General features: G+C 41.0%; 1 protein-coding gene across 1 annotated transcript in view; it reads left to right on the top strand.

Annotated features, from left to right (window-relative positions):
- Positions 1-25,607, top strand: part of MCF2L2 (MCF.2 cell line derived transforming sequence-like 2) — a 446,256-nt gene that overhangs the window by 348,738 nt on the left and 71,911 nt on the right. The window contains exon 27 of the mRNA XM_063442725.1: positions 11,229-11,324. Coding sequence (XP_063298795.1) covers positions 11,229-11,324 — 96 coding nt within the window. The remainder of the gene's footprint in view (positions 1-11,228; positions 11,325-25,607) is intronic.

Raw genomic sequence — 25,607 nt, 5'->3', positions numbered from 1 at the left:
AACAGTACCTGGGGAGCTGGGGGGGTGCCGTTGATGTGGAGCAAGACGCAGCAGCAGAAGAGGACTCAGCCGAGGAGGTTATGGAAGAGGATGGAGTAGGAGGAGTAGAGGAGGCCTGCCTGCAAGTCGTGGTGGTGCCACAAACTCCTGCAGAACCACGCATTCCATGCTTGGCAGCCGTCAGCAGGTTTACCCAATGCGCAGTGTAGGTGATATACCTACCCTGACCATGCTTTGCAGACCAGGTATCAGTGGTCAGATGGACCCTTGCCCCAACACTGTGTGCCAGACCTGCCATTACTTCCTTTTGCACAATCGAGTACAGGTTGGGGATTGCCTTTTGTGCAAAGAAATTTCGTCCGGGTACCTTCCACTGCGGTGTCCCAATAGCTATAAATTTTTTGAACGCCTCAGACTCCACCAGCTTGTATGGTAAAAGCTGGCGGGCTAAGAGTTCAGTCAAGCCAGCTGTCAGACGCCGGGCAAGGGGGTGACTTTGTGGCATTGGCTTCTTATGCTCAAACATGTCCTTGACAGACACCTGACTGTGGGCAGATGAGCAGGAACTGCTCAAGGCGAGAGACGGAGGGGCGGATGGTTAAGAGGGGGCAAGGAGGTCAGCAGTGGTTAACGTGGCTGAAGATGCTGGACCAGGAGGAGGATGGCGGCTTTGAATTTGTGTGCTGCTTGTACTCATGTGTTGATCCCATAGGCGTTTGTGATGTGCAATCATGTGCCTTCGCAAAGCAGTTGTACCTAGGTGGGTGTTGGACTTTCCACGACTCAGTTTCTTTTGGCACAGGTTGCAAATGGCATCGCTGTTGTCAGAGGCAGACACACAAAAAAAATGCCACACTGCTGAGCTCTGCAATGACGGCATTCTGGTGGTGGCAACAGCATGCGTTGATTGGCGTGCTGTCTGGCTGACCCCGGGTGCCAATGCATGCTGTCTGACTGTGCCACTGGCTCCTTGCGACGACCTCCCCCTGCTTCCAACTCGTCTCCTCCTCCTCCTCTCTGTCTCCCAATCTGAACTTTCCCCTGTTCTTCTTCTCTTCTAGCGGGCACCCACGTGACATCCACGGACGCATCGTCATCATCAACCGCTTCACTTGTATCTGACAACTCAGCAAAGGAAGCAGCAGCGGGTACAACATCATCATCATCACACCGTACGTGTGTAATGCTGCCTGACTGAGACATATCCCTGTTATCTACATCCTCTGGCAATAATGGTTGCACATCACTCATTTCTTCCAACTGATGTGTAAATAACTCCTCTGACATACCAAGTGAAGCGGCTGTGGTGCTAGTGTCGGTGGTGGCGGCAGGCGGGCGAGTGGCAACTTGAGAGGTGCCCAAAGCTAAGCTGGAGGAGGATGGTGCGTCGAGTTTCCGAGCAGAAGCTGTAGAAGATTGGGTGTCCTGTGTTAGCCAGTCAACTATGTCCTCAGAACTTTTCAAGTTCAGGGTACGTGGCCTCGGAACACTGGGCATTATTCTAGGGCCAAAAACGCAAGCCCTGAAACGCACACTCATGAAGGAAACTGACTGCTATTATATTACAGTCCAAAAAGTTTCGTTTTTTTTAAATGCAAGCTATTGTGACACCAGATATGAGTGGTGGCACTGGGCAAGTGGGCACAGTATACGCTGCGAGCCTGACACACACGCTGGCAGACAACTAACTGCTATTCAATCTATTACAGTCAAAAAATTATTTTTTTTGAAGAATGTACACTACTGTTACACCAGATATGAGTTGCACTGGTGTGACACTGTGCCCTGGCAGGCCCTGAAACGCACACTCGTGAAGGAAACTGACTGCTATTATATTACAGTCCAAAAAGTTTTTTGTTTTTTTTAAATGCAAGCTATTGTGACACCAGTGAGTGAGTGGTGGCACTGGGCAGGCCCTGAAACGCACACTAGTGAAGGAAACTGCCTGCTATTATATTACAGTCAAAAAAGTATTTTTTTGTTTAAATGCAAGCTATTGTGACACCAGTGAGTGAGTGGTGGCACTGGGCAAGTGGGCACAGTATATGCTGTGAGCCTGACACACAGGCTGGCTGGCAGGCAGGCAACTGCAATTACATTACACAGAAAAAACAGACTGATGTTCTAGCCCTAAAAAGGGCTTTTTGGGGTGCTGTCCTTACAGCAGAGATCAGATGAGTCCTTCAAGACTTTAGTGGACAATGAATACACTAGCCTAGCTATCAATTTCCCTATTAAATCAGCAGCAGCTACACTGTCCCTACTCTCACTAAGAATGCAGCTTCACAATGAATGTAAAATGGATGCTGTCCAGGAGGTGGGAGGGTCTGGGAGGGAGGGTCTGCTGCTGAATGGCTGGACTGTGTCTGCTGACTGTGAGGTACAGGCTAGGGTCAAAGTTTTCTCAATGATGACGAATAGGGGGCGGACTGATCAGTGCATGTGTTCGCCATCCGTGGCGAACGCGAACAAGCGATGTTCGCCAGGAACTATTCGCCAGCGAACAGTTCGGGACATCACTATTTGTATTTCTTATAGTTATCTATTCAGCTTCTCTGTTAAGTTTACCCTAAACTATCACCCCATACTCCAGCTGTTTTCCCTATTATGCTTTGGTACAGTCATGGATTTCGGAAATCATTATGGAGTTTATATATTTTATTGCTACAGTACCGGTACATTCAACTACTACTTTAATGATCATTTTCTCTTATAAGATATCCAGCCATAGTATTTCAGTGACAAATAATTTCCTGCACATACTGTTATCTACGTAGGCAGCTTGTAAACCCCATTAACATATTTTCCTTTTATCCATGTCTAGCGGTTGATTTTCTTAAATTGCTGTGAACTTAACATATTCTAGTACCTAACTGTATACTCTTGTACTATCTCAGCCGCCACCCTCTCTCATTAGCAGTCGTGTGACGTCATAAACACACTCCCAATCTGCCAATCATGGCATAGAGTGTGGTATATAAACATGTTCGTGCAGGGATTCTGTTTCCCTTTAATGAGCCGCTTACCGGCGAAACGCGCGTCGGGGCTCACTATCCAAGTTTTCCAGCCTCTTACCGTGACAGACAACATTGAAAGATATTTCATTGCGGTTGCTGATATTATTTTGACATACCTCTATGATATTAGGCTGTTAGAACTCTCGGTTTTCCATTTAGGCAGTTAGACTAGTTATTTAAATCTTGATAGGTGCCCACGAAGACACAGATTTCTTCTTATTATTTTTTCACTTGACGCTAGTCTTTCTGTTATTTACCAGGAAGTAAGACTTGCACTGATAGGTCCTTCCTATCACTGACGCTGTATTGTTTATACTTTTACTTCAGTAATCTCTTTTTATTACCTTCTATTTAGGCCGCACTATTTGATTTACCTTTCTAGATTTAAGAGTCAGTGTATATTGCTGCAGCAGTTATTAAGACTCCATATACATGTTTTCTTTTTCCTATATCTCCGAACAACCGTTTAGGCGATATTTCCCCTTTTTCCTTAGATTGATATAATTCTAAGGAAGAGTTGCTACATTTGTCTCCACCTGGAATACTGACTTTATCTTGCTCTTCGTGTGTAACAATTATTTAGACATCTAATTGTAACAGTATCCACCTCTTTGAGACAACTTAGCCTGGGATTTCTCACTAGCTTACTAGACAATATCTATTACTTAGTGCATCCTATCTATATAGGTCTTTATATATAATGAATTACTGATTGTATTATTTTTTTCTACGTTCCCTTACATTTTTTGTTCACTTGTTTTAATTTATGTGTGTACTTATCAGTATTTTTTTATTTTATTACCATTAAAAGTTATGTTTTAGGATTTATCCTTAGCTTAGGGCAGTGTATTTTTTGTTTATTTTGTTTATAATTCAGACATAATTAGCTTCCAACGTTCTCCTTTAAATACAATTTCTAATGAACCCACTCTGGGACTGGCCTACTTGGAAAAACAAACTTTATTGCTTTAACATATTATAAAATATTATGTTATGGTTTAGAATGAATGGAGGAGGACCTGGACTTCCACCGGAAATCTTGGAAACCAGTACAATGTGTCCGTCCGTCCCCCCTCCCCCCCACACAACCCCCCACACCCTTTCCTTTCATCCATATTGGTTATTTTAAAGGAAAATCGAAAAGTCAGGAGTATGCAGAACAAAAAAAGTAAAACAAAAAACATTAAACAGGCTATAATGAAAAGGCAGCAATATACAGAACAAAAAATAATGAAACAAACTGACTATAACGAAAAGCCAGGAATATACAGGACAAAATAAATAAACTGACTATAATGAAAAGTCAGGGCAAAAATAAAAAAAACAAACTGATTATAATGAAAAGGTATCATATAAGGCAGAATATACACAACATAAATTAAAAAAACAAAACTTACTATAATGAAAAGGTAAGAATATACAGGACAATTAAAAATAAATAACTGACTATAATGAAAAGGTAGGAATATACAGGACAAAAAAAAATAATTAAATTGATTATTATACATTTTATTAATGTACTTTATTTTGATCCCTTCAGTGTACACAACAAGTAGACCTTCTGAGGTCCTAGTAACTTATGGTAAATAGTGGTAATATAGTACATAGTGGGTTCCACCATTTTAAAAATGAATATACTAGGAAGCATATAAACAAGATAAGAGATCCAGAATTAAACAATGAAATTAAAAAGATTACTTCACTTTTTGCTGCAAGCTAACAGAATTAGTGTGGTATGTTAACTAAACTTGTACTATACCTGGACCGATACATCGCTCTAACGCAGAACAGATACGTCTTATATTCAAAATCAGTGATCAGATACGGCAACCGTAGTGTAAGATTCACTGAGTTAAGATTTGGTAGGGTATAATTTGATAGGAATTCCTAGAGTAGCATTAGTTAATTTAGATTAAGTTTGGTTAGAATTCGTTTGATTAGAATTTGTTAGGGCAGAATTTGGTAGGAGTAGGTAGGGTAGGATTTATTAAACCTATTATTTTATTCGGGTACCTGTCTAGCCAGTTCTTTGTAAACAAAAGGAGTTTTATGTTGCTTCATTTTTCATCCTTAACTCGATTTCTCATTTATTCTGCATCATGCCTGTTTGATTTTTCCATGCGATAATTAAATATTCATTACTGTGTAGGCAGTTTTAATCTAGCCTTATGCATTCATCATAGTTACTGTTATAAATATGTAACATCTGCATTTCAGTTTACATCACCACATTGAAGAAAGTTAACTGTATTAGCAACAGTACTATACAAGGTACTTTTTATTCAAGGTCTATAATTACAAATTATTTTTTTAGTTAACCTCCCTGAGCAGTGTTCAACTGATTGCACTTCAAATGACCACTGCTTAACACTTTACAACCCTTTTAGGGACACTATAGGGACCAAGACCACTTACAGGCATCCAAGTAGTCTTGGTGCAGTGCCCATGTCCCACTTAATCCTGCAAAGTAAATAATTGCAGTTGATTACATTGCAGCACTAACTAAGCCTGCCTCCATTGACTGTCTACCAGACAGCCACTAGAGGCGCTTCCGGGATTCTAAAGAACTCCGAGTCCGTTAAACAACACTGGACGTCCTCACGCTTTGCATGAGGACATTCAATGTTAGTGAAAACCACGTAGGAAAGCATAGAGGCAATGTTTTCCTATAGGGAGGGCTTAATGCGCTTATGGCTCTCTTTGCGAATGCGCATTAGTTCCCCCGCCTGATGACGTTGTGGGAGGCAGAGCACCGACCAAGCGCTGAGGGACATCGGTGCTGGAATCGAGTAAGTGAATAAAGGGTTTTTATCCCTTCATATGCCGGAGGTGCAAGTAGAGGGCCAGAGGGCACTATAGTGTTTGGAATACAGATTTGTATTCCTAAAACTATAGAATCCCTTTAAAATAAAACTGTCATATTTTTTATTATGGTTGAAAATAAAATATTACATATAATCTTGATAAAAATTATCTTGCAATGAAAACATTTAAGTTAAAAGTGCTTTTTGGATTGTTGTATGTTACATTTCCCTTGTGTCTGGGGGCAGCAATCTTTAGCCCTCATTAATCAGAAGTTCCACTTTTCTTCTACATCTACAACTATGCACATTTAGAGAGCTTGATACTGTCTGGGTGTGCATTTTTGAGATAGCTGGTGATTACGCAGGATGTCAGGATTTGTCAACACATACTATCTCCTGATTACATGTAGTGTTTTTTGATTGTAAAAGCTTATGACCAAAAAAAAAGACAATTACTGTTATGCTTGCATTATAAATAATACACACAAAAACTATAATAGATGTAATATTTTACTTGAAATAATAAAGAAATGACTGTTTGCCTTTAAAGGAACTCTCTAAGCAACATAACCACTGCAACCTGGTGTAGTGGCTATGGTGCCAGGAGAGTCCGTACGCCGTCTCACACTAAGTTGTCGAATTGTTTAACAATGGTTTGACAATTTGCCGGGGTTCCTCGTTAGGTGCTTGCCGCCAGTCTCTCCTGGGACTCCACTGTGCTAAGCCTTGCTGTCATAGACGTGCGCAGCCTATTGCATAAGGGTGTGCACCCTAAAGCACAAACACATACGCACATACACTGCTGTGTGTGTGGGCGGGCGCTGTGTGTGTCTAAGGGTGCTGTGTGTGTGAGGGTGCTGTGTGTGTGTGTGTTTGTGAGGGTGGTGTGTATGTGTGTGCTGTGTGTATGTGTAAGGGTGCTGTGTGTGCTGTATGTGTAAGGGTGCTGTGTGTGTGGGTGCTGTTATTGTGTGTGTGTGTGTGTGTGTGTGTATGTGTAAGGGTGCTGTGTGTGAGGGTGCTGTATGTGTGAGGGTGCTGTTAGTGTGTGTGCTGTGTGTATGTGTAAGGGTGCTGTGTGTGTGAGGGTGCTGTATGTGTGAGGGTGCTGTATGTGTGAGGGTGCTGTATGTGTGAGGGTGCTGTTAGTGTGTGAGGGGTGTTGTTTGTGTGTATTTGTTTGGAGGGACTGTGGGGGTGGGAGGGGCCGTGTGTGTGTGCTCTGTGTGTATGTGTAAGGGTGCTGTGTGTGTGAGGGTGCTGTTTGTGTGTATTTGTTTGGAGGGACCGTTTAGGAAATAGCCCCCCTCTTTTCTTACCTTTTGTAGGGAGAAGGGACCATGCTGCTGCCATCCCTGGTGGTCCAGTGGTGAGTGAACTCTAGCCTGCGCGGCTAGAGTTCACTCTCGCGAGATCTGAGCGTTGCCGTGCCTGTGCTGTAGTGGCTGTGGTTACTTTAAACCCATCTAGGCACATATAATCCAATTACATCACTCTTGGCTTACATTAAAATATAGTCAAATCACCTTTGTCTTTTTTTCCTACTTACTGAGTCAGTGATCACTAATCATTTTCGTTAACACCCTTGTATGTCATGCCTTATTTTGCATATCATTGTATTGTGGTTTTTAATGGATGTGCATATAGTGATTGATTCTCTTTGGGTAATATAGATCATCTGATGTTTTTTAGTTCACTGCTACAATATGTGTTGCTAGGCTTACAGCAGAACTGTCACTGTCTGAGGACTTTGCAGAGTACAGAGTGCAAGAGTAGAGCATTGAGATCTATGGAAGACCCAGTGAGAACGCGGGATCCTCCATAAATGTAGCCAATTTCCTTGCAGCCGTCATTGGTGAGACCTGGGGTTTTGACACTTCTTGACAGCGGTAGCTCTTCCCTGTGTCAAGAAGAGTCAGGCGTAGGAGAAATCCAGAGTCAAAGGAGTCCCTACTTTGTCCCAGTATATTGCACTATACCATATAAGCCCTAAATCCCTTTATATCACCACAGACTTTGCCAAATACTCCGTCAAGCTCAGGTACATTTGTGTACTGTGTGTATCATCAGATTAACTTTTCATACTTTAGTTTGGTCAGAAATGTTTCAGATTTGAACAAGACAACAAACTTAAAGTTTATTGTTCCAAAATTCAGACAGACATGTCTCAAGATTTATCATTTCTGTATGGACATATACAAGATGGAGTATTTTTTCTTCTTTAACTATAATCTTTAAGGAAAATAAAAGTTTGGAACATAAATATTTCTACTGCATACCTATTGGCATTTCCAACTAATGAACTGTAATAAATTGCACAATTAAGGAAAAAAAATGCTAAAAAAAAGTATGATTTAGCAATGTAATGCAAATTCAAAATACGAATTCCAGAACAATGTTTTAGCAAAGTTTGACATAGCTAATTGCCAAAGATATGAACCCAATATAAAATTTTAATCAATGCTTCTTTAGTAAATCTCAAAGGAAGCAAATGAAGACTGCCTACGTATTACGTCTAAAAACTTAATATATTTGCTTTTGCAGGATGTATAACAGTTCTTTCTTATGACATGTTGTCCAAACAATAGCTCAATAGCTAGGGTTTTCTTTTTATATTTAGTAAGACTAATTCAAACATGTTCGCTATCATTAGTGTATGAGGTTTAGTAATTGTGTACACAATATGTGTATACTGCATGCTTTTTGTTTTCTGTATGGATTCACTCATTCAATCTCCTAGCTACCCTCATATTGTGTAATATTAAATCCTTCTTGCGTAGGGGCTAAGTGAGTCTCATTCCATCATGCAAGTTTTGACAAATCATCTGCCTAGAAGGTGTCTTACACTGCTTATAGGGACCACATATACTTTACTTTAAGTACATAGTATTGCTTTATCCACACTCTTCTGTGTGGATTAAAGTGCAAACAATATTTTATACATGCGTCTAAATTTCTTGCTCACCTGGTATGCAGTATTTTAGTGGTGTCTGTTTTCAAAAAATAAAATAAAACCACATTTATTATTAGCACCCTTGCTTAATGTGTTAATAATAAATTTGTATATACACAATAATATGGGATACAGCTGGAATATTTAAAAGAAAGAAATAATACATAGTGCGATATTGTCATAAAACAAATATGTAGTCTTGCCCGATGATAAGAGGGGGAGTGGGGGGGACCAACAGCCTCCACTTTCTTGTGAGTGTGGCTAATTAAAGAGCTACATTTCTGTTTAGTGACAATATTGTATTGTTAGTTTTTTTTTTTGTAGATATCCTATATTGTTGAGCATATATACATATATTCTGGATTGTTAGAGGTTACCAACTGGGAGGTGACCTTGGGAAGCTGGACCTTGTGAGTGAAGCTTAGTTAATTTATTATTTTTCACCTTCATTTGTGGGTGTTAAAAAGTGATGTACATTTTTTTGTATGGTATATTTGTTTTATGGTTTAAGGGAAACTGTCTTTTTACAGGAATTTTTATATTATGTTTGCTTTTGCCTATGTATCAAATGTATGCATATTTAAAATGTGGAAATCCATATATCTTTGTTCTCAACTGGCCGCCTTCATCTTAACTCGCTGCCAATCAGTGTTATAAGGTGTGTCCTTTGCATCTGGCAATCAGCATAGAGAAAGCATACAGAGAAGTAATAAAACAGTGTTTCTATTTTTCCTCTTCATTAGTAATGTTTGTCTTGGCTTTGCCTTTTCTGAACTAAATTGGGATAATATAACTTGCTAAATAGTTATAAATTGTTAAAATATATTTTATTTATTTAGTTTGTTAAATGGAGCATCTCAAACAAAACGGTTAACACAAGTTATAACTTTTTTGCAATGTTTTCTTCAACTGTGTAAATTCCAGAGAAGTGACAGTTCCCCTTTTCAGTTTACAACACAATTTAGCATAACCAATAATTTTATGTTACATTCTCTGTAGATTCCCTTTTATTTCATTTGCATACTTTGCCAGGAAACACCAGGCATACTGGTACACATGGCACGTCCACACAAATGGAACTGCTAATGAATTGCTAATGCTAAGTGTACATGCACCTGGAATGTCTCTATTTACTTTTGCATGCACACTTTGAAGCACTGTTTTTTCTACTAACCCCATCTTCATTATTCACCCCTGTAAATGCTGCAATAGCATTTACTGGAGTTAGGGAACAAGGAACTGTCATTTCTCTGGAAGTGTCAGTTATTCTTTTTTCAATTCTTTCAATCTATATAATAATAGGGGTGAGCAGTTAATTTAATGCAGGTATGGACCCAATGCTTTTTTTTTTTTTTTTTTTTTTTAATAAAATGTAGAATATTTATTGACATATAAAGCATTCTAATTGGTCATTTCTAAATACATGCTTGTAATACAAACACAAAAAATATTGGCAAAGTGATTATTATGTTTTCAAACTTTGTCCACCTCTTCTCTTTGTAATATATATATATATATATATATATATATATATATATATATATATATATATATGTAATATATAAAGAAACTGCCTAATAAGTAATATCACTTTTATTAAAGGAAATATAAAGGCATCAAAACCACTTTAGCATAACAAAACAGTTTAGAAGTGTAGATCATGCAGTCTCACTGCTCAATTCTCTGCCATTTGAAGTTGTCACTTTGTTTATATAGCCTTAGGCACAACTCCCTGCATGTGGCATACACAGCCTTCCTAAGCACTTCCTGTAAAGAGTCAGCTAACATTTATACTTCTTTTATTGTAAATTCTGTATAATTTATAATTTCTTATCTCCTGCACTGTTAATTGCTTGCTAGACACTGCAGAAGCCTCCTGTATGTGATTAAAGTTCAATTTACACAGCAAGAGATAAAAACCTTTAATGTAAGTTACTTCTGATTGAAAAGGAAACAATTTTGTTTTCAAGCAGGATGTGTCCGTCACTGCCATGGGAGGTGTGGCCAAGACTGCATAAACAGAAACAAAAGTGTTTTAACTCCTTAATGGCAAAAATTGAGCAGTGAAACTTCAGGGGCATGATCTTTACACAAAAACTGCTTCATTAAGCTAAAGTTGTTTTGGTGACTACATTGTCCCTTTAATGTGGAGGTTTCAAATATAACACACTTTTACAAATGTTAAAACAAACAAGAAGTTATTGATACCATGCACAAACACGCTTACAATTTAGTTATGAATGTATTTTAAACAAAAATAACTTTGATTCCTTAGTATACGATGTAATATCCATTCTTAAACTTTTCAACTTCTGTTATGCCTTTTAAATTTTTTTATATGTCCTACCTAATTTTGTAGATTCTCTGCATGCTGCCTTTCTTTCTGCTTAAAAATGTACCCGTCTAACCTCACTCCCTTCTAGCATTACTAGTTTTCCTCTCCCTTTTTCCTAGCCGATATCCCTGCCAGTCATAATCTTGAGCGTTCTGCGCTTGCTAGAAAGAGATTCACATTGCAGGGTCTTTCGAACCGCAGAACTTCACCCAAAGGTAAAATGAGCGTGTGTATCTCCTGTTGTTTTGTCATTGCATACTCATTCATCCACGCTCATTAAGCATTCTTCATCAAGCAGTCCCTTAATCTCATTGGCCTTCATGTGTCATAATATCATGTAAATTCATATATATATATATATATATATATATATATTTATATATATATATATATATACACACATATATATATATATATATATATATAGGCATTAAGCAAGAGTAATAAATATGTCAATACTTTCTGCAGTTTTTGTTTATTAATCTCAGGGTTACATAGGTACTTTACATTTTTAGTTATATAAATTTTATACTAGAGTGGTCTTAGTTTGGTTTGCATATTGCAGCTTGGACCTACAAATGTGGGCAAAATTAGTATACTAGTAGGCTGTTTTCATGTTTTACTATTGTGTAGGTGGAGCAAGAGAGTTTACAACTGTAATCAGAGCCGGCGCAACCGTTAGGAGAACTAGGCATTCGCTTAGGGCGCCAGCCTGCTGGGGGTGCCCACTGGGATGTTTCCTGGTGGGCTTCCTTCCCCTGTCTGCCCCTGAGCGCTCTTGAGTTGCCCCCAGTGCCGGGATGAGCCTCAAGGCGCCTGAAGGTGGGGGCGCTGAGAGGAGCCCTGTCACAGGGAGGCCAGGAAGGAGGTGGCCATCTGGCCACCTCAGGGCGCCCCCGAAGCTGTGTTAGGTAAGGCAGAACAGGCACCTGTTTACCTTGATGGCAGGCGCCTGCTCTGCCAACAAATGGCAGTGACCGTGCGGAGGAGAGGGGGATGAAAAAGCCAGGCAGCGAGGGAGGCTGTTCTTGCAGCCGCTCACTCCTCCCTTGTGCACCCTCTGTGATGCTGGGAGCCAGAATATGACATCAAATGGATCTTTGTCTAGGGCGGCAGAAATCCTTGCACCGGCCCTGATTGTGATGCCCTGCATTAACCTGAAATAACCACGAAAAGGGCTGGTAAACCCTGATTAGAGCTATAAGGGAACACTGTAGTTATAGTTCCTGGTGTCCCCTGGCGCTGTCTCTCCATTCATGTTGAATCAATTTTAGAGCTGATAAACACTAACTAAGGCTTCCTGGCCACCCAGAATCTGGCCCATTCTGGAGGTGTGGCTAAGGTAGAGATTATGCACTTCCTTGTAGCCATACCCTTCATACAGTAAATTGGAGCTGTGATAGGCTAAAATCAGTCAGTCTGATACTCTCAGCCAATCACAGCTGCCCCTTACTTCTCAGGCTAATACCTAGGTTTTATCAGAGTCCATACAGATGTTTAAACTGAAATTGGATAAATACTTGCAAAAACATAACATAGAGGGATATTATTTCTAATTAGTGGGGTAATAGCTGCTTGATCCAAGGAGATATCTGACTGCTATTTGGGGTCAAGAAGGAATTTTTTCCTAGTTTGTTGCAAAATTGGTAGGGCTTCAGACTAGGTTTTTTGTCCTTCAGCAAAAACATATGTGAGGAAAGCTGAATTTGATGGATGCAAGTCTCTTTTCAGCTATGTAACTATGTGACTATGTAACTATGTAACTTCCTCATTAGCTAGAGCAGCACAGATGTAAGGGGCTGCTTGGGAACTCGCATTTAGCATTAAAACATAACAATATTAAAACTGTTTAATGCTGAATGAAATGATGGCACCAGGGGGCTCCAGACACTATAGCCAGTTAAAAAGAGAAGAAGCAGATAACGTGCCTACAGTGTTCCTTTTAAATAATCTAATACCATTTATGTTTGCAAATGATTGTTACTGAAGTGCAAATTAGCTATTGGTATAAAATAAAAGAACCTATAGGCTGGCACATTTGTGAAAACCAACTTAGTATGATAAAGGTTGAACCGAAAATCTGCAATTGGTTTGAGTTTTTTTATTTTATTTTGTTGAAAATAGTCATGTTTGAGCTTGTCCACTCTAAAAGCAGAGCTGAATTCTAGTACAATTTTGCTAAACAGAGTTTCACCAAGGAGACTGAGCAAAGTGTTTTTAGTAACAAACCTCATAAGGAATTATTTAGAAAGCTGACATTTCTAAAAAAAAAAGTGCAGATATTCAGAGAAACTAATATATTCTTACTTTTTCCCACCACTTCTCTTTTTATTTAAAAGAACAAATTTCAACAAAAAGTGTTTTTTTTTTTTTTTTATTATTATTATAAGGATCTTTGCAGCATGTAATGTAATAATATGGCATTTTTTCAAATGAAGCATATTTAAAAATACCTGAAAATCTGGCCCTTACTTTCACAGAACACTAGATCATTCTACGATATTCAGACACCTTTGGTCGGACTGAGGTAGAATCTGATAATTAGGATCCTGTTTTTCTCCCTGCGCAGAGCGGTGACATCATCAGCCATGGGCTGTGTGGTTCGCCTGGTCTGAATTCCCACCGCATGAGCAATTCTCATATTTACTAAAGCCAAATACAGTCAGTCTGACTGATTCTGTAACATTGGTTCGGATGAGGAAATAACTGTTTTACGACCTCATCCAAACCAATCTACAGCATCGGAATCACAAATTATCATTAATTTGCTATTTGCAAGTGATTGATAATTTGAAGAACTGTTTGCCCACTGACAACGCTAGCAGCACCAGCAGGCACCTAATTATAAACCCTTGGCAGCGTGAGCATTTGCTTACTAGCCAGCAGCCACATGGAAAAAGTAAAAATAAATAAGTAAATAAAAATCCTTTGAGGGTCAATAAGACCCCCATATTGCTACAATGGAGGTATTTTACTTCCATATGCCACCATTAGGTAGTGGAATGTCTACTAAACAACTAGGAACTGGGCAGTCATTGCTGTCCAGTCAATAGAAAAGGCCCCATCCCATAAGGTTAGCCCCACCCCATAGGATTTATCAAGGGATGGATAGCCATCTTGATTCACCAGGATGCCCTGATTCTATGAATGCAAATAGGAAAAGATTGTTCGGGATCTGACCCTTGCTTGTTAAATAATGGTTATAAGCTGTTAGTTGATATTTATTAGACCAGTATTGATTACTTTAAAAATGCATTTTGTTTCTTAACGGTAGCTTATGGCACAGTGCATAAATATTTCCCCCAAATCCTGACTATCGGCAGAAGCAGTAGAGGTCCCTCTTCAGTTCTACATCAGGATAGGTTCACAGATAAGAAGGATGAATACATGCTGTCTACAATGCACGACAAAAGTACAGTGCCAGTGTTTGTCACAATAAGAACTGAGCAGCTGGAAAAACCAAAGTGCATTGTAGACTACGGCAAGTATATGGGGGAGGGTGGAAGGGGATGGGGACATGGCTGATCACTGTAGACTGCCTTATCTGGTGAACTTAAAAAGTAGGAAATTGTACAAGAAGTTACACTTTATCTAAGCCTGATTGCAATTTTCAATTCCTATGAGCTGTATAAAAAAGCAGCCATAGGTAAGCCCTACCCAGAAAATTGTGTCTGATATTTTATTTACCCAGACCCCCAATCCTCCCTTTTGGGGATCAGAATATGTCCAAAGACTGTGTGGCAAGCACTCTCCTTCCCTAACCCCCTCACAACCTGTAAAAAGTACTCCCAAAGAAAGTGTTGTGCTTGCTACAAGAAAGGAGCCTAAAATGACTACAAGTATGTAGCGGAGTGTAGTATTAGAATCCACGATCTCCGCTGGTATAACAGGTACATCCACAGTCAGCGCTGAAAAGTAAGGCAATATCCCCAATCCTCCCAATAACCGGACGAAACACAGTTTGGGAGTCAACTAACTGGCTTTATTCACAGCGTGCATATTTATACAGTTCCCCATGCAAGGGGTTTCCATACAGTTACTTCAGGGGATTTCTCCCATCATGCAGCATGATTCTCCCAACAGGCTTCGCTGCACGAGAAGGATACTCCCACTAAAATGGACGATTAAGTGGATTATCCCCTCGTGCAACAGAACTGACAATCTACATTAAAATACAGTTTTAGAGTTTTATTTGGTAGATTAATGTGACCGAACGTTCGGTAGATAGCTGGGGGCTGAGCGCATCTTTTGGGAGAATACCGCTCAGCTCCCAGCTGAACTGACCGAACGCCGCATGAAATATATTTAACCATCGAGTTCGGCTTAAAACTACCGAACACCGATGGGGAACACAATGTGAGTAGAGCGGAACTCCCGAACGCTCTGGAAGTCCAGCGGTATTCGTATCATCGAGTAGCCGTTTTTAGTTCCAGGCACTCGACGACCGAACACCGCTGGAGAGACAAAGGATCCAAGATGGCCGACCGCCGCATGGTCGGTAGTCGAACGGCGGCCACCTAGGAGAGCCTTTAATTACCGATTGAAACATTGTTGCAATCGGTTAAGGAGCGTCACACGACTCTAAGTGTGTGGTCCACCTGGGGAGCCCGTATTCGTTTGGCGAACGGCCCGGATAGCCGCGATTCGTCAAACGAAGTGTTTGCAGGCTGGTAGCTTAGGGCTGCCAGCATGCGAACGGCCACAGTAAAATATACACATAACACAATATATACAGTCCCCCCCTACAGCCTACGGACAACCTTGGTACAGCATAGTCCAGAAGTGACTAGGTTTGCCACAAAGTATTACATACAGCCCTTCCTGCCAATCTCTACGTGACCTATGCATAACAGACGGATTCCAAGTCTAGCATACAGAGCTGAACTATTAAATAATGAGACTGTATGGGACTGTATGGGACTTTGTCAGTTTGTTTGATTTTTTTTTTTTTACTGAATTACTGACCTTGGCCTGTCCTGTGTACAATTTGTTAGCTGCGTGTACCAACTTATTGGCTGACTTTTGGCTTCCCCTGACCTCGGCCTGTCCCTATTTATGTTAAGCCAAACAACTCCAAAAACTAAATTTAGAATACTTGTCAAAATGTTATGCCATCATAGGGGTAGTTTTCAATCTTTGGGCGCCATGTTCTCTCAAAGGCGACATAGGCGCAGAAAAATCGCTAGTCAGTTTTACAAGTTCAAAGGGCATCTAATATATTTGGCCCTAATATATTTGGTGACTTACCAAAGAAAACCTGTAAAAACTGGTACATGGGGGTACTGTAATATTCATGAGACAATGTATAATAAAAATACTGACGCTTTATTGCATGAACTCATCAGGATTATGAAATGTTCTGTGAAAGTGGAATTTATGTGTGTGAAAAAGCACACACAGAAGTATAACCACCAAATGGGATCTGTATTAGTGTTATAGTGACTAGATCAAACATCTCAAAATACACCATTATTTTCATTATTTTCACTCATGGTGGAAATGTTATTATCCAGGAGGCCATACTCTCTCAAAGAAAACATAGGCCCAGCAAATAATTTTGTCCAGTTTCCAGGTTTGAAGGCTAAAATAGGCTAGTGCTATAAGACCCTGTAACTTTCCATACCCCATAAAGCCTGTACATGGGGGTCACTATTGTACTTGTGAGACATTGCTGAACACATACATGAGTGTTATGGAGCAGTATACTATATAACGACAATATCATCAGTAAAAGTGCAGCTTTTGTGTGAAAAATGCAAAAAGCAAATATGAACACTAACTTTGACCAGGGTTTGAGACTAACTGGCTACTAAAAAAGACTGTTGATTGTGTATTGTGGATTGTTCTACTCATAGGACGTCAAGGTATACAAATACGTATATTTAATTGCAGTAAAAGCTAACTGTATTATAACATTCATAGTTAAAATAAATAGTTAAAATGCCAAGCAGAACTTGGAAAATAATATTTATTAATTTCTCATACTTTTTTAGATCAAAATTATATGTTATAAGTGTAGGTGCACTTAATATGAAAGCACCCAATAATGGTTGAAGGGACACTCCAGGCACCCAGACCACTTCTGCCCATTGGAGTGGTCTGGGTGCCAACTCCCACTACCCTTAACCCTGCAAGTGCAATTATTGCAGTTTTCATAAACTGCAATATTTATCTTGCAGTTTTAACTCTAGCAGACAGCCACTAGAGGGCACTTCCGTGATTATAGTACAATGCTTTCATTTGGGGATGTCTAATGCGTGTGCGCGGCATTGCCTCTCAATAGGTCTCCCCCGCCAGATGACGGCATTGCCTCTCAATAGGTCTCCCCCGCCAGATGACGTCGGCGGGGGAGGAGCATGGGCGGACCCTGACCCAACGCCGAGGGACATCGCCGCTGGATACAGGTAAGTCACTGAAGGCGTTTTAACCCCTTCAGCAACTTGGGATGGGGGGTGGGAGGGAGAGGGGACCTGAAGTGCCAGGAAAACGGTTTGTTTTCCTGGCACTGGAGAGTCCCTTTAACAAGATATCAAATTCTAGGTTTTAGTTAGGTTTGGTTTTGGTCAGAATGTGTACAATTGCCTCCTTCCATAAGGGGTTAATTGACAGGTAAAAGTTTAAATTTGTCTGAAAAAATAGGTTATCTTTATAAACTTTAACTAAAGTTATTAATGTTCTCCCCTTGCAGTGCAATGTTTACCAATAGTCTGAGTCTGGCCAGTAAATAGTTTTTTTTACCACCACTCAGTAAAATGGCGAAATCAGCATCCAGCATATAGAAACATTTCCACAGTGCAATTTTTGCTGAGAACAAAACTGCAATTTGCAAATACTGTGACAAGAAATATTATTTTCCAAATGCTAAAAGGATGACAAAACACATACTTTCATGCCAGAAGTGTCCTAAAGACATAGAAACATAGAATGTGACGGCAGATAAGAACCATCCCGCTCATCTAGTCTGCCCAGTTTTCTAAATACTTTCATTAGTCCCTGGCCTTATCTTATAGTTAAGATAGCCTTATGTCTATCCCATGCATGCTTAAACTAATTTACTGTGATCATCTCTACCACTTCAGCTGGCTGGCTATTCCATGCATTCACTACCCTCTCAGTAAAGTAATACTTCATGATATTATTTTTAAACCTTTGCCCCTCTAATTTAAGACTATGTCCTCTGGTTGTGGTAGTTTTTCTTCTTTTAAATATAGTCTCCTCTTTTACTGTGTTGATTCCCTTTATGTATTTAAATGTTTCAATCATATCCCCCCTGTCTCGTCTTTCCTCCAAGCTATACATGTTAAGATCCTTTAACCTTTCCTGGTAAGACATTAAAAACTAATGCATGTGAAAGAATCTGGTCTGTGTTTGGTAATACTTGTACAAACGGAAGCGTGAAGGGGTAGAAAAACCTGTTTCAATCCATGCAAACCTTAAGTTTTTTTTTTGGCATAAATTGTTTTATTTTCTGTAAGGTAAACAATGGGATGCAGAAAGGAAATAGGTAGGGGGACATAATACAAGCAAATCGATTAAGTGATACAATCAATATCAGCCGAAGTGGAGCAAAGAAAAAAAATACAAGCTTATATGCCTGGTGTGGTAACCCTGTATAGTGCTCTTCGACTTTGTATGCTGACTTTTCTTATCATCTTGTCATGGGGGGTGGGAGGGATAGGGGGGCAGGGAGAGGGACCACAACTCAGAGCCTTTTTGATCGTCTTCTTAGATTGGTTATCAGGCGTAGTTTTTGTGCAAAGAAAAGGGTATGGGGTTGCAAGGTATGTAGTTTTGTATCTTGCTTCTTGCGTGGGTGCTAGCGAGATGTTCCGTCATATCTTGTTGTATCTTCGAGGAATGGCTTTTGATCGTTTTCGGTCACGTCGTCCTGTCGGGGTTATCCATATATGTGGCTTCCAACCACGGCTTACACAGGGACTCTAAGTTTGCAGTCCTGACATGTGACTCAGAGGAGAGTAATTCGTATCTATAATATTGGTGAACTTTTCGTGTTAGTTCTTTGTTAGTCGGGCAAAATGTGGTTTTCCAGTTAAGTGCTAGAAGATTTCTAGCTGCCAGGATGATTATGGTAGCTAGTTGTTTAGAATTTTGCGTCCAATCATCTGAGAACAATAGCAACAAGCCAGTCTTGGGAGTAAGTGTGGGGCAGCCTCCTGCGCCCAGAGTTATCAGGGTTTTGACATGGGCCTACAGTGGCCTGATCAATTCACAATCCCACCATATATGAGTCATGTGTCCTGGTGCGTTCTGGCATCTCCAACAGTTGGATCCGACTGCCGGATACATTTTGTTTATGCGGTGTGGTGTAAGATACCAGCGATATACTATTTTCTTGTGAGCTTCGATGTGGGAGAAACAGGTTGTAATGCCTCGTAGGGTGTCTAGCGATTTGAGCCATTGTTCAGTCGTTAACTTGGGAATGCCTTCTTTTTCCCATTGCGAAGTATATTTAAAGTGTTGTGGTGGGCGACTGTCCAGCAATGTTTGGTAACACAGAGATAGAGTTTTTGGTTTCGTCGGATTCGACAGGCATCTATTGATGAGATTTGCCTGACAGCTCTGTCTATATTCATGTCTGTAATGCGAAAACTCGACTTTAGTGTTGACTATGCTCTTCAATTGAAGATACGAGAAGATAAAGGAATACGGTAGTTTGTACTTCTCTTGTCGGTCGGGGAAGGGTAGTATCTGGGCTTTACCACATAAATCTTCGATGTGATGTATACCCATTGCAGTCCAAAGTTTTAGTGAGATCCACGGAGAAATCGCTTCTAGTGCCATGAGGGGGGCGCGTGAGTCGAAACGTTTGTTTTTAGCCGATTCCGTGTGGAGAAGGTCCCAGACCCACAAAGTAAGAGCAGTCGTGGGGTATGGTGTGACTCCCTGCCGTCTATATGACTTTGGGGTCCATAAGACATTCCTTAAAGAGTGTGGATGCATCGCTTCTAGTTCCATATCCACCCATTGGAAGGTGTTGTTAGGTGCATGGAGTCGGACTGCTGTTTCTAGTAGGGCTGCCTTGTAATACGTGAGAAGTTTAGGCAAACCCACTCCCCCTTCTTTAGGTGTCATTTGTAATAGGGATAATGGTAAGCGTGTGTTCGTTTTGCCCCATACGAATCTATTCAGTGTTCGTTGCGTGGTCTTGAACCATGTTAACAGAACGTGTAGTGGCAGCATCCTAAACACATATAGGACTTTCGGCAATATCATCATCTTGATAGTTTGTATTCTCCCCATCCAGGAGATACGGACATCTTTCCATGTTTGGAAGCTTGAGTTGCACATGTTAACCAATGGTTTGTACTTTAATGAGACAATTTTCTGGTCGTGTAAAGCCAATTTGACTCCCAGATATGTGACATAATCCCGCCTCCATTCATATTGGTAAGTGTTCTGCAAAGTTTGCAGTCGGTGTAGTGGTATGTTAATCGGTAAAGCCTGGGTTTTTTATGTATTTAATTTGTAGAACGAAACTAGTCCTTATATGTGTAGTAGGCTCATGAGTCTTGGTAGCGAAGATTCTGGTTTACTGAGGGATAGAAAGATGTCGTCTGCAAACATAGCTAGTCGGTAGTTGTGCGTGTGGATCTGAATGCCCGTAATCAGTGGGTCACTTCTAATTTTATGGGCGAGGGGCTCGAGTGATAAGATAAATAGAAGGGGGGATAGCGGGCAGCCTTGTCTTGTGTAAGGTTGAAGGGAGTGGATATAAAGCCTCCATTGGAGACTTGTGCGGATGGTCTGCCATAAAGCACCATTATGCCCTGGATAAATTCCGTGGGGAAGTTATATTTTTCTAGAACTGTTGTCATGTAAGACCAATGTAGTCGGTCGAAGGCCTTCTCTGCGTCTAAAGCCAATAGAAGGCCTGAGTTATGTTTCTCCATTTGTGATAAGATATTTAAAATCTTCCTTGTGTTATCGCAGCCTTGTCTGCCCCTAATAAAACCTGACTGGTCTGTGTGTACGATTCTGGGGAGGATCGGTGCCAACCTATTTGCTATGATTTTGGCATAAATTGTCGTATCACAATTAAGCAAGGATATAGGTCTGAAGTTAGAACATTGGGTGGGGGTTTTTCCTGGCTTCGGAAGTGTAGAGATATGTGCCTGAAGCATGTCGGATGGCATACTGCCCGTACAAAAGCAGTGATTATATAGGTTGGTCATGTAGGGAGCTAGAATATTACCAAAGGTGCGATAATACAGGTTTGAGAAGCCATCATGCCCTGGGTATTTGTGTGTTGGTAGTTGTGCTTTGAAGTGTTTCCTCTATAGAGATAGGTTGGGTTAGGGCTAGGCATTCTTCCCTTGTTATCTGTGGTAAGTCGACATCTCGTAGAAAGTCATCAATGTCTTCTTTCTTGGGTTTAGAGGAAGGGTCATCTGAGCCTAGATTATATAGTTTACTGTAGTATTTGCTAAATTCATCTACTATACTTTGTGGATTCGTGATTTTGTGACCGCTTGTCGTTTGGAGATATGCTATTTTTGAAGCTGCCATTCTAGTCTTCAGTTGTGCAGCTAAGATCTTTCCAGCTCTGTTGCCTTCTTTGAAAAATTTGTGTTTCATTTTCGTAAGATAGTAAGTGGTCTTGTCTGTCTCAAGATCATTAAGTTGTGCTTGTAGTTGAAGGATCTTCGACGTGGTGTCATAAGATGAAGTTTGTTTATTCTTGCGTGACAGAATATGAAGTTCCCTGAGTATGTTTGTATATTTCAAAAGTCTCTGTTTCTTGTTATAACTAGAATGCTTGATGAATTGGCCTCTAAGAACGGCTTTATGTGCTTGCCATAAACTTTCCGTTCCAACCTCTCCGTCCTTATTTATTGCAAAGTAAGTTTCAAGTTCACCTTTGAATTGTGCAACCAGTTTGTGATCTGCTAACAGAGTATTGTTGAGGCGCCAAGTTCTCTTGCCATGAGTGGGGTGTTGTGTTATAAGTGCTAAGGTAATGGGGGCATGGTCAGACCATGTGATATCGCCAATGTGTGTGGAAGCTACTTTTGTCAGTAATGTGGCAGGTAGGAAAAATCTATCGATTCTAGAATATGATGCGTGTGTTGCCGAGTGAAAAGTATAATCTCTAACGGCCTATACCCAGTAACCTGGCATTAGGCAAATTAATACAACCCATTCCCACGACTGCCCTCACAATATGAGTACATTACCACCTATATTGCTATCATCCAGGGCATCCGGTCTCCGAACTGTAGGCCTCTGTGTAAATACTAAAAAGTTTTTGAGGCTAATAAACTTTAAAGTCATTTAGTCGGTGCGCGTTTCTCCCATCCAGGGGCTAGTCGCTGAGGTGATTTGGCTGACATCTGACTTTTCGGGTATTCCCTCGTGTCGTCTTGCAGTGGAATGATTTTTCCATCTTCTATTGTGAGAATATGTTTTTCGGCGCCATTCTTTCTTATGAGTCTTGTCGGGAATCCCCACTTGTAAGGAACCTCTGCCGCTCTCAGAGTTCGGGTGATGGGAGTGAGGGACCTCCTTGCAGCGAGGGTGGTTGCCGAGAGATCTGTGTATAATTGGATCTTGCTGAACGCTTCAGGGAGAATAGGGTTCTTCCTAGAGGCTGTCATAATTGCTTCTTTGGTGGTATAGTAGTGTAGCCTTGTGATATTGTCACGAGGTGTGGAGGCTGGTAGGTGCTTAGGTCTGGGCATACGGTGGGTTCTGTCCAACAACAAAGTTGACTCAGGCAGGTTTGGTGTCATATGGCGAAATAAAGTGTTGACAAAAGTACCCAGTTCACCTGGGCTGACCTCTTCAGGGATCCCGCGTATGTGGATATTATTCCTCCAGTCCCTATCCTCATGATCTGTCAACTTTGCAAGAATATATGATTGCTTGGAATCTACGTTTTCGAACGATGCTACTGCATTGTTGTGCGCTGTGATTATCTCTTCCGTCTTGTTTTCTAGATAGTCAGTGCGTTCCCCTAATGCTTTTACATCTGCTCTAATTTCTCTAGCTAATTTGGCAAAATCAGCCTGTATGGATGTCTGGAGGGTGTTGAGCATCTTTTGGATAGAGGCTTCGGTGGCTGGGGTGACGGAACTCGCGGCCGGTGAATTGGGCCTATCGGCGCCATCTTTGATTTCTCGTTGCGGCGAGGACATAGCTGCAATCTGAAGGGAAGGTGTTTCTTTTACCTTTTTTTTTTGTCACCGAGCGCTGCGCCATGCTGCTAGGTTATTCCTCCGGTGAGTAGTATGGAATTAGAGGGTAGTCTCTCGTTTATCGCTGTTATAATAGCTGTATTAGGGAAGATGTTCTCAGAGCCCGTCGTTCACACGTCCATTCGCGCTCGCGGTCAGGCCACGCCCCCCCAAACCTTACGTTTTTAGAAGTCCATGAGAAAAATGACAAATATGAAGACGAAACAAAAATGATAGCAGTAGTTCAGAAATCGAGACTACATTTCATGCATTTTTTTTTGTGTGTGTCTGTTTCCTTTTCTCAATTTTTTTTTTTTAATGGACCACTAATGATGAACCTCACTATGAAGCCTAAATATTGAGGTGTTACATACACCCCCAAATGCTATATCTCCAAACCCTTCTGGCACAAATAATGTCAGTTACCTACTTATTTATTTGCAGTTAGTGCTCAGGCACAAATCTGATTGGGTGATTGTGAAAGCTCTGTCAGTCATATTCCAGGAGTAGGATTAGGGGAGATCTATTTTATTTGTATTTTTTATTCATTTATTATCTTTTTATTGTTTTCAAAGACACCATAAATCAGTGACACATTTATGCACAGGAAGCAAGGTTGTACAAAATATCATTCCAATAGTGTGACAATATTCATCCTGGAACAGCTTTTAATCACACGTGAGTGTCTAATACATTGTCGATTTTATTAAAGACACGGAGGCTCATATTATGCATAACTCTTTCTTTATTTCCTCAGCAGCAAAGATAGAGGAATATAAATATTATCAAAATTAAAGAAAAACTGTATAGGTACACAGGCAACCAATCACATAGTAGAGGAAGTAGCTATATAAGGCCTGTGTCTCCCACAATCCACCTCTTTCTTTGCTGCTTCCTCAGACAGCTAAGTATTTTGCTCATGTGCTCTTGTTCATGGTTATTTGATTTATGTTTGTATTTTATGATTGTGTATTATTTGATTTATGGTTGTCTTATTTTGTGATTATTGCTGCTGCCTATTTGTTTGTGCAGCAGTCTTTATGTTTGTTCTTCTGTTTTCCCCTTGCGCTGGTGTCTAATCCCTGGGTTTTTCCCCTTTCTGTTCTCGCTTGCCCTGCGGGTGCCGTGCGGGACCCGGTACTGGCTTTCAGCCGCGGCTATTTCATCTGCCGCGGCTGTTAGTGTTAGTGTTAGTGAACCCCTTCCCCCGCCGGGTTCCAGTCCACGAGCGTTCTCTGCACATGCGGCGGCCATTTTAGGGGCGGTCCTTCCTCGTGTCGGTCGCTCTCTCTGCTGCCGTGCGGTCTGCTCTCTCTCTGGGTCCCTTGGGTGCACCAGCGTTAAGGTTTCTTCTCTGTGCAATTGTTCTGTGGGTTAATCAACCCTTTTTCCACCTTACTATTTTGGTCTATCTCTGGGTTTTTATTCTAACTGACTGTGCCACTATGCAGGATAGGGAGGAAGGGCTTGAGGGCCTCCCTGCTGATTTTAACATGGACAATCCTGAGGGTACTAATGCATCCCAGGAATTTCAAGCCCTGTTAGATGCCACTATGACTTCTTCCTTATAAAAATCTTTTGCTTCAGCTATGGGTGCTGGATCTTCCTCCTTTTCTCAGTCCCTGCATACCATGCTATTACCTTCCCTAGCGGCCCCCGCCCTCCTGGGTGTGGGGACCCCCTCACCTAACCCGACTGTGCCTGGGGCCCGTAAGGCTAAGGCAAAGTCAAAACACGTCGACTCCCACTCCTCGATGCAGGTTCTACCTGCCATGACTGACGCGCTAGAGGCGGTCACTGATAGCGCGCGTCCCACGCGCAAAAGAGCCCCTGGCCAGGCTAAAAAGGCTAAAATGATTTCCACCGCAGAGTGGATATTTACAATGCTTAGTAAATCATCCTGTTAATATTTCTATATTAAGTTATTTTAACTGATACATAATGTGATGAAAGTACCTTCGTCACTGGGATTTGGAGAGACCTGCTTGCCAGCCTCTTGACCTGTGACTATGGCCCCTGGGATGTATGGCCCTTTAACCCCTTAAGGACCAAACTTCTGGAATAAAAGGGAATCATGACATGTCACACATGTCTCGTGTCCTTAAGGGGTTAAAAGCTCTATTTGGGCATATTGGGTTTTAAAATACTGTTTCTTCCCCTTTAAATAATACTGGAGCAGTTTTACACCTTTGAAGTGGCACTTCAGATACAGCTGAAGTGCCGAAGTAGTCGAAGTGGCCGCCATTCGACATTTGAACATGTGGCGGCAGCCATTTTAATCCAGTCGAACGAGTTCAGCTGTGT

The sequence above is a fragment of the Pelobates fuscus genome, chromosome 2 (assembly GCF_036172605.1).
Source record: "Pelobates fuscus isolate aPelFus1 chromosome 2, aPelFus1.pri, whole genome shotgun sequence".
In the NCBI taxonomy this organism is placed as follows: domain Eukaryota; kingdom Metazoa; phylum Chordata; class Amphibia; order Anura; family Pelobatidae; genus Pelobates; species Pelobates fuscus.
Note: the sequence above shows the minus strand (reverse complement) of the source record. Positions and strands in the feature narration are given on the sequence as shown.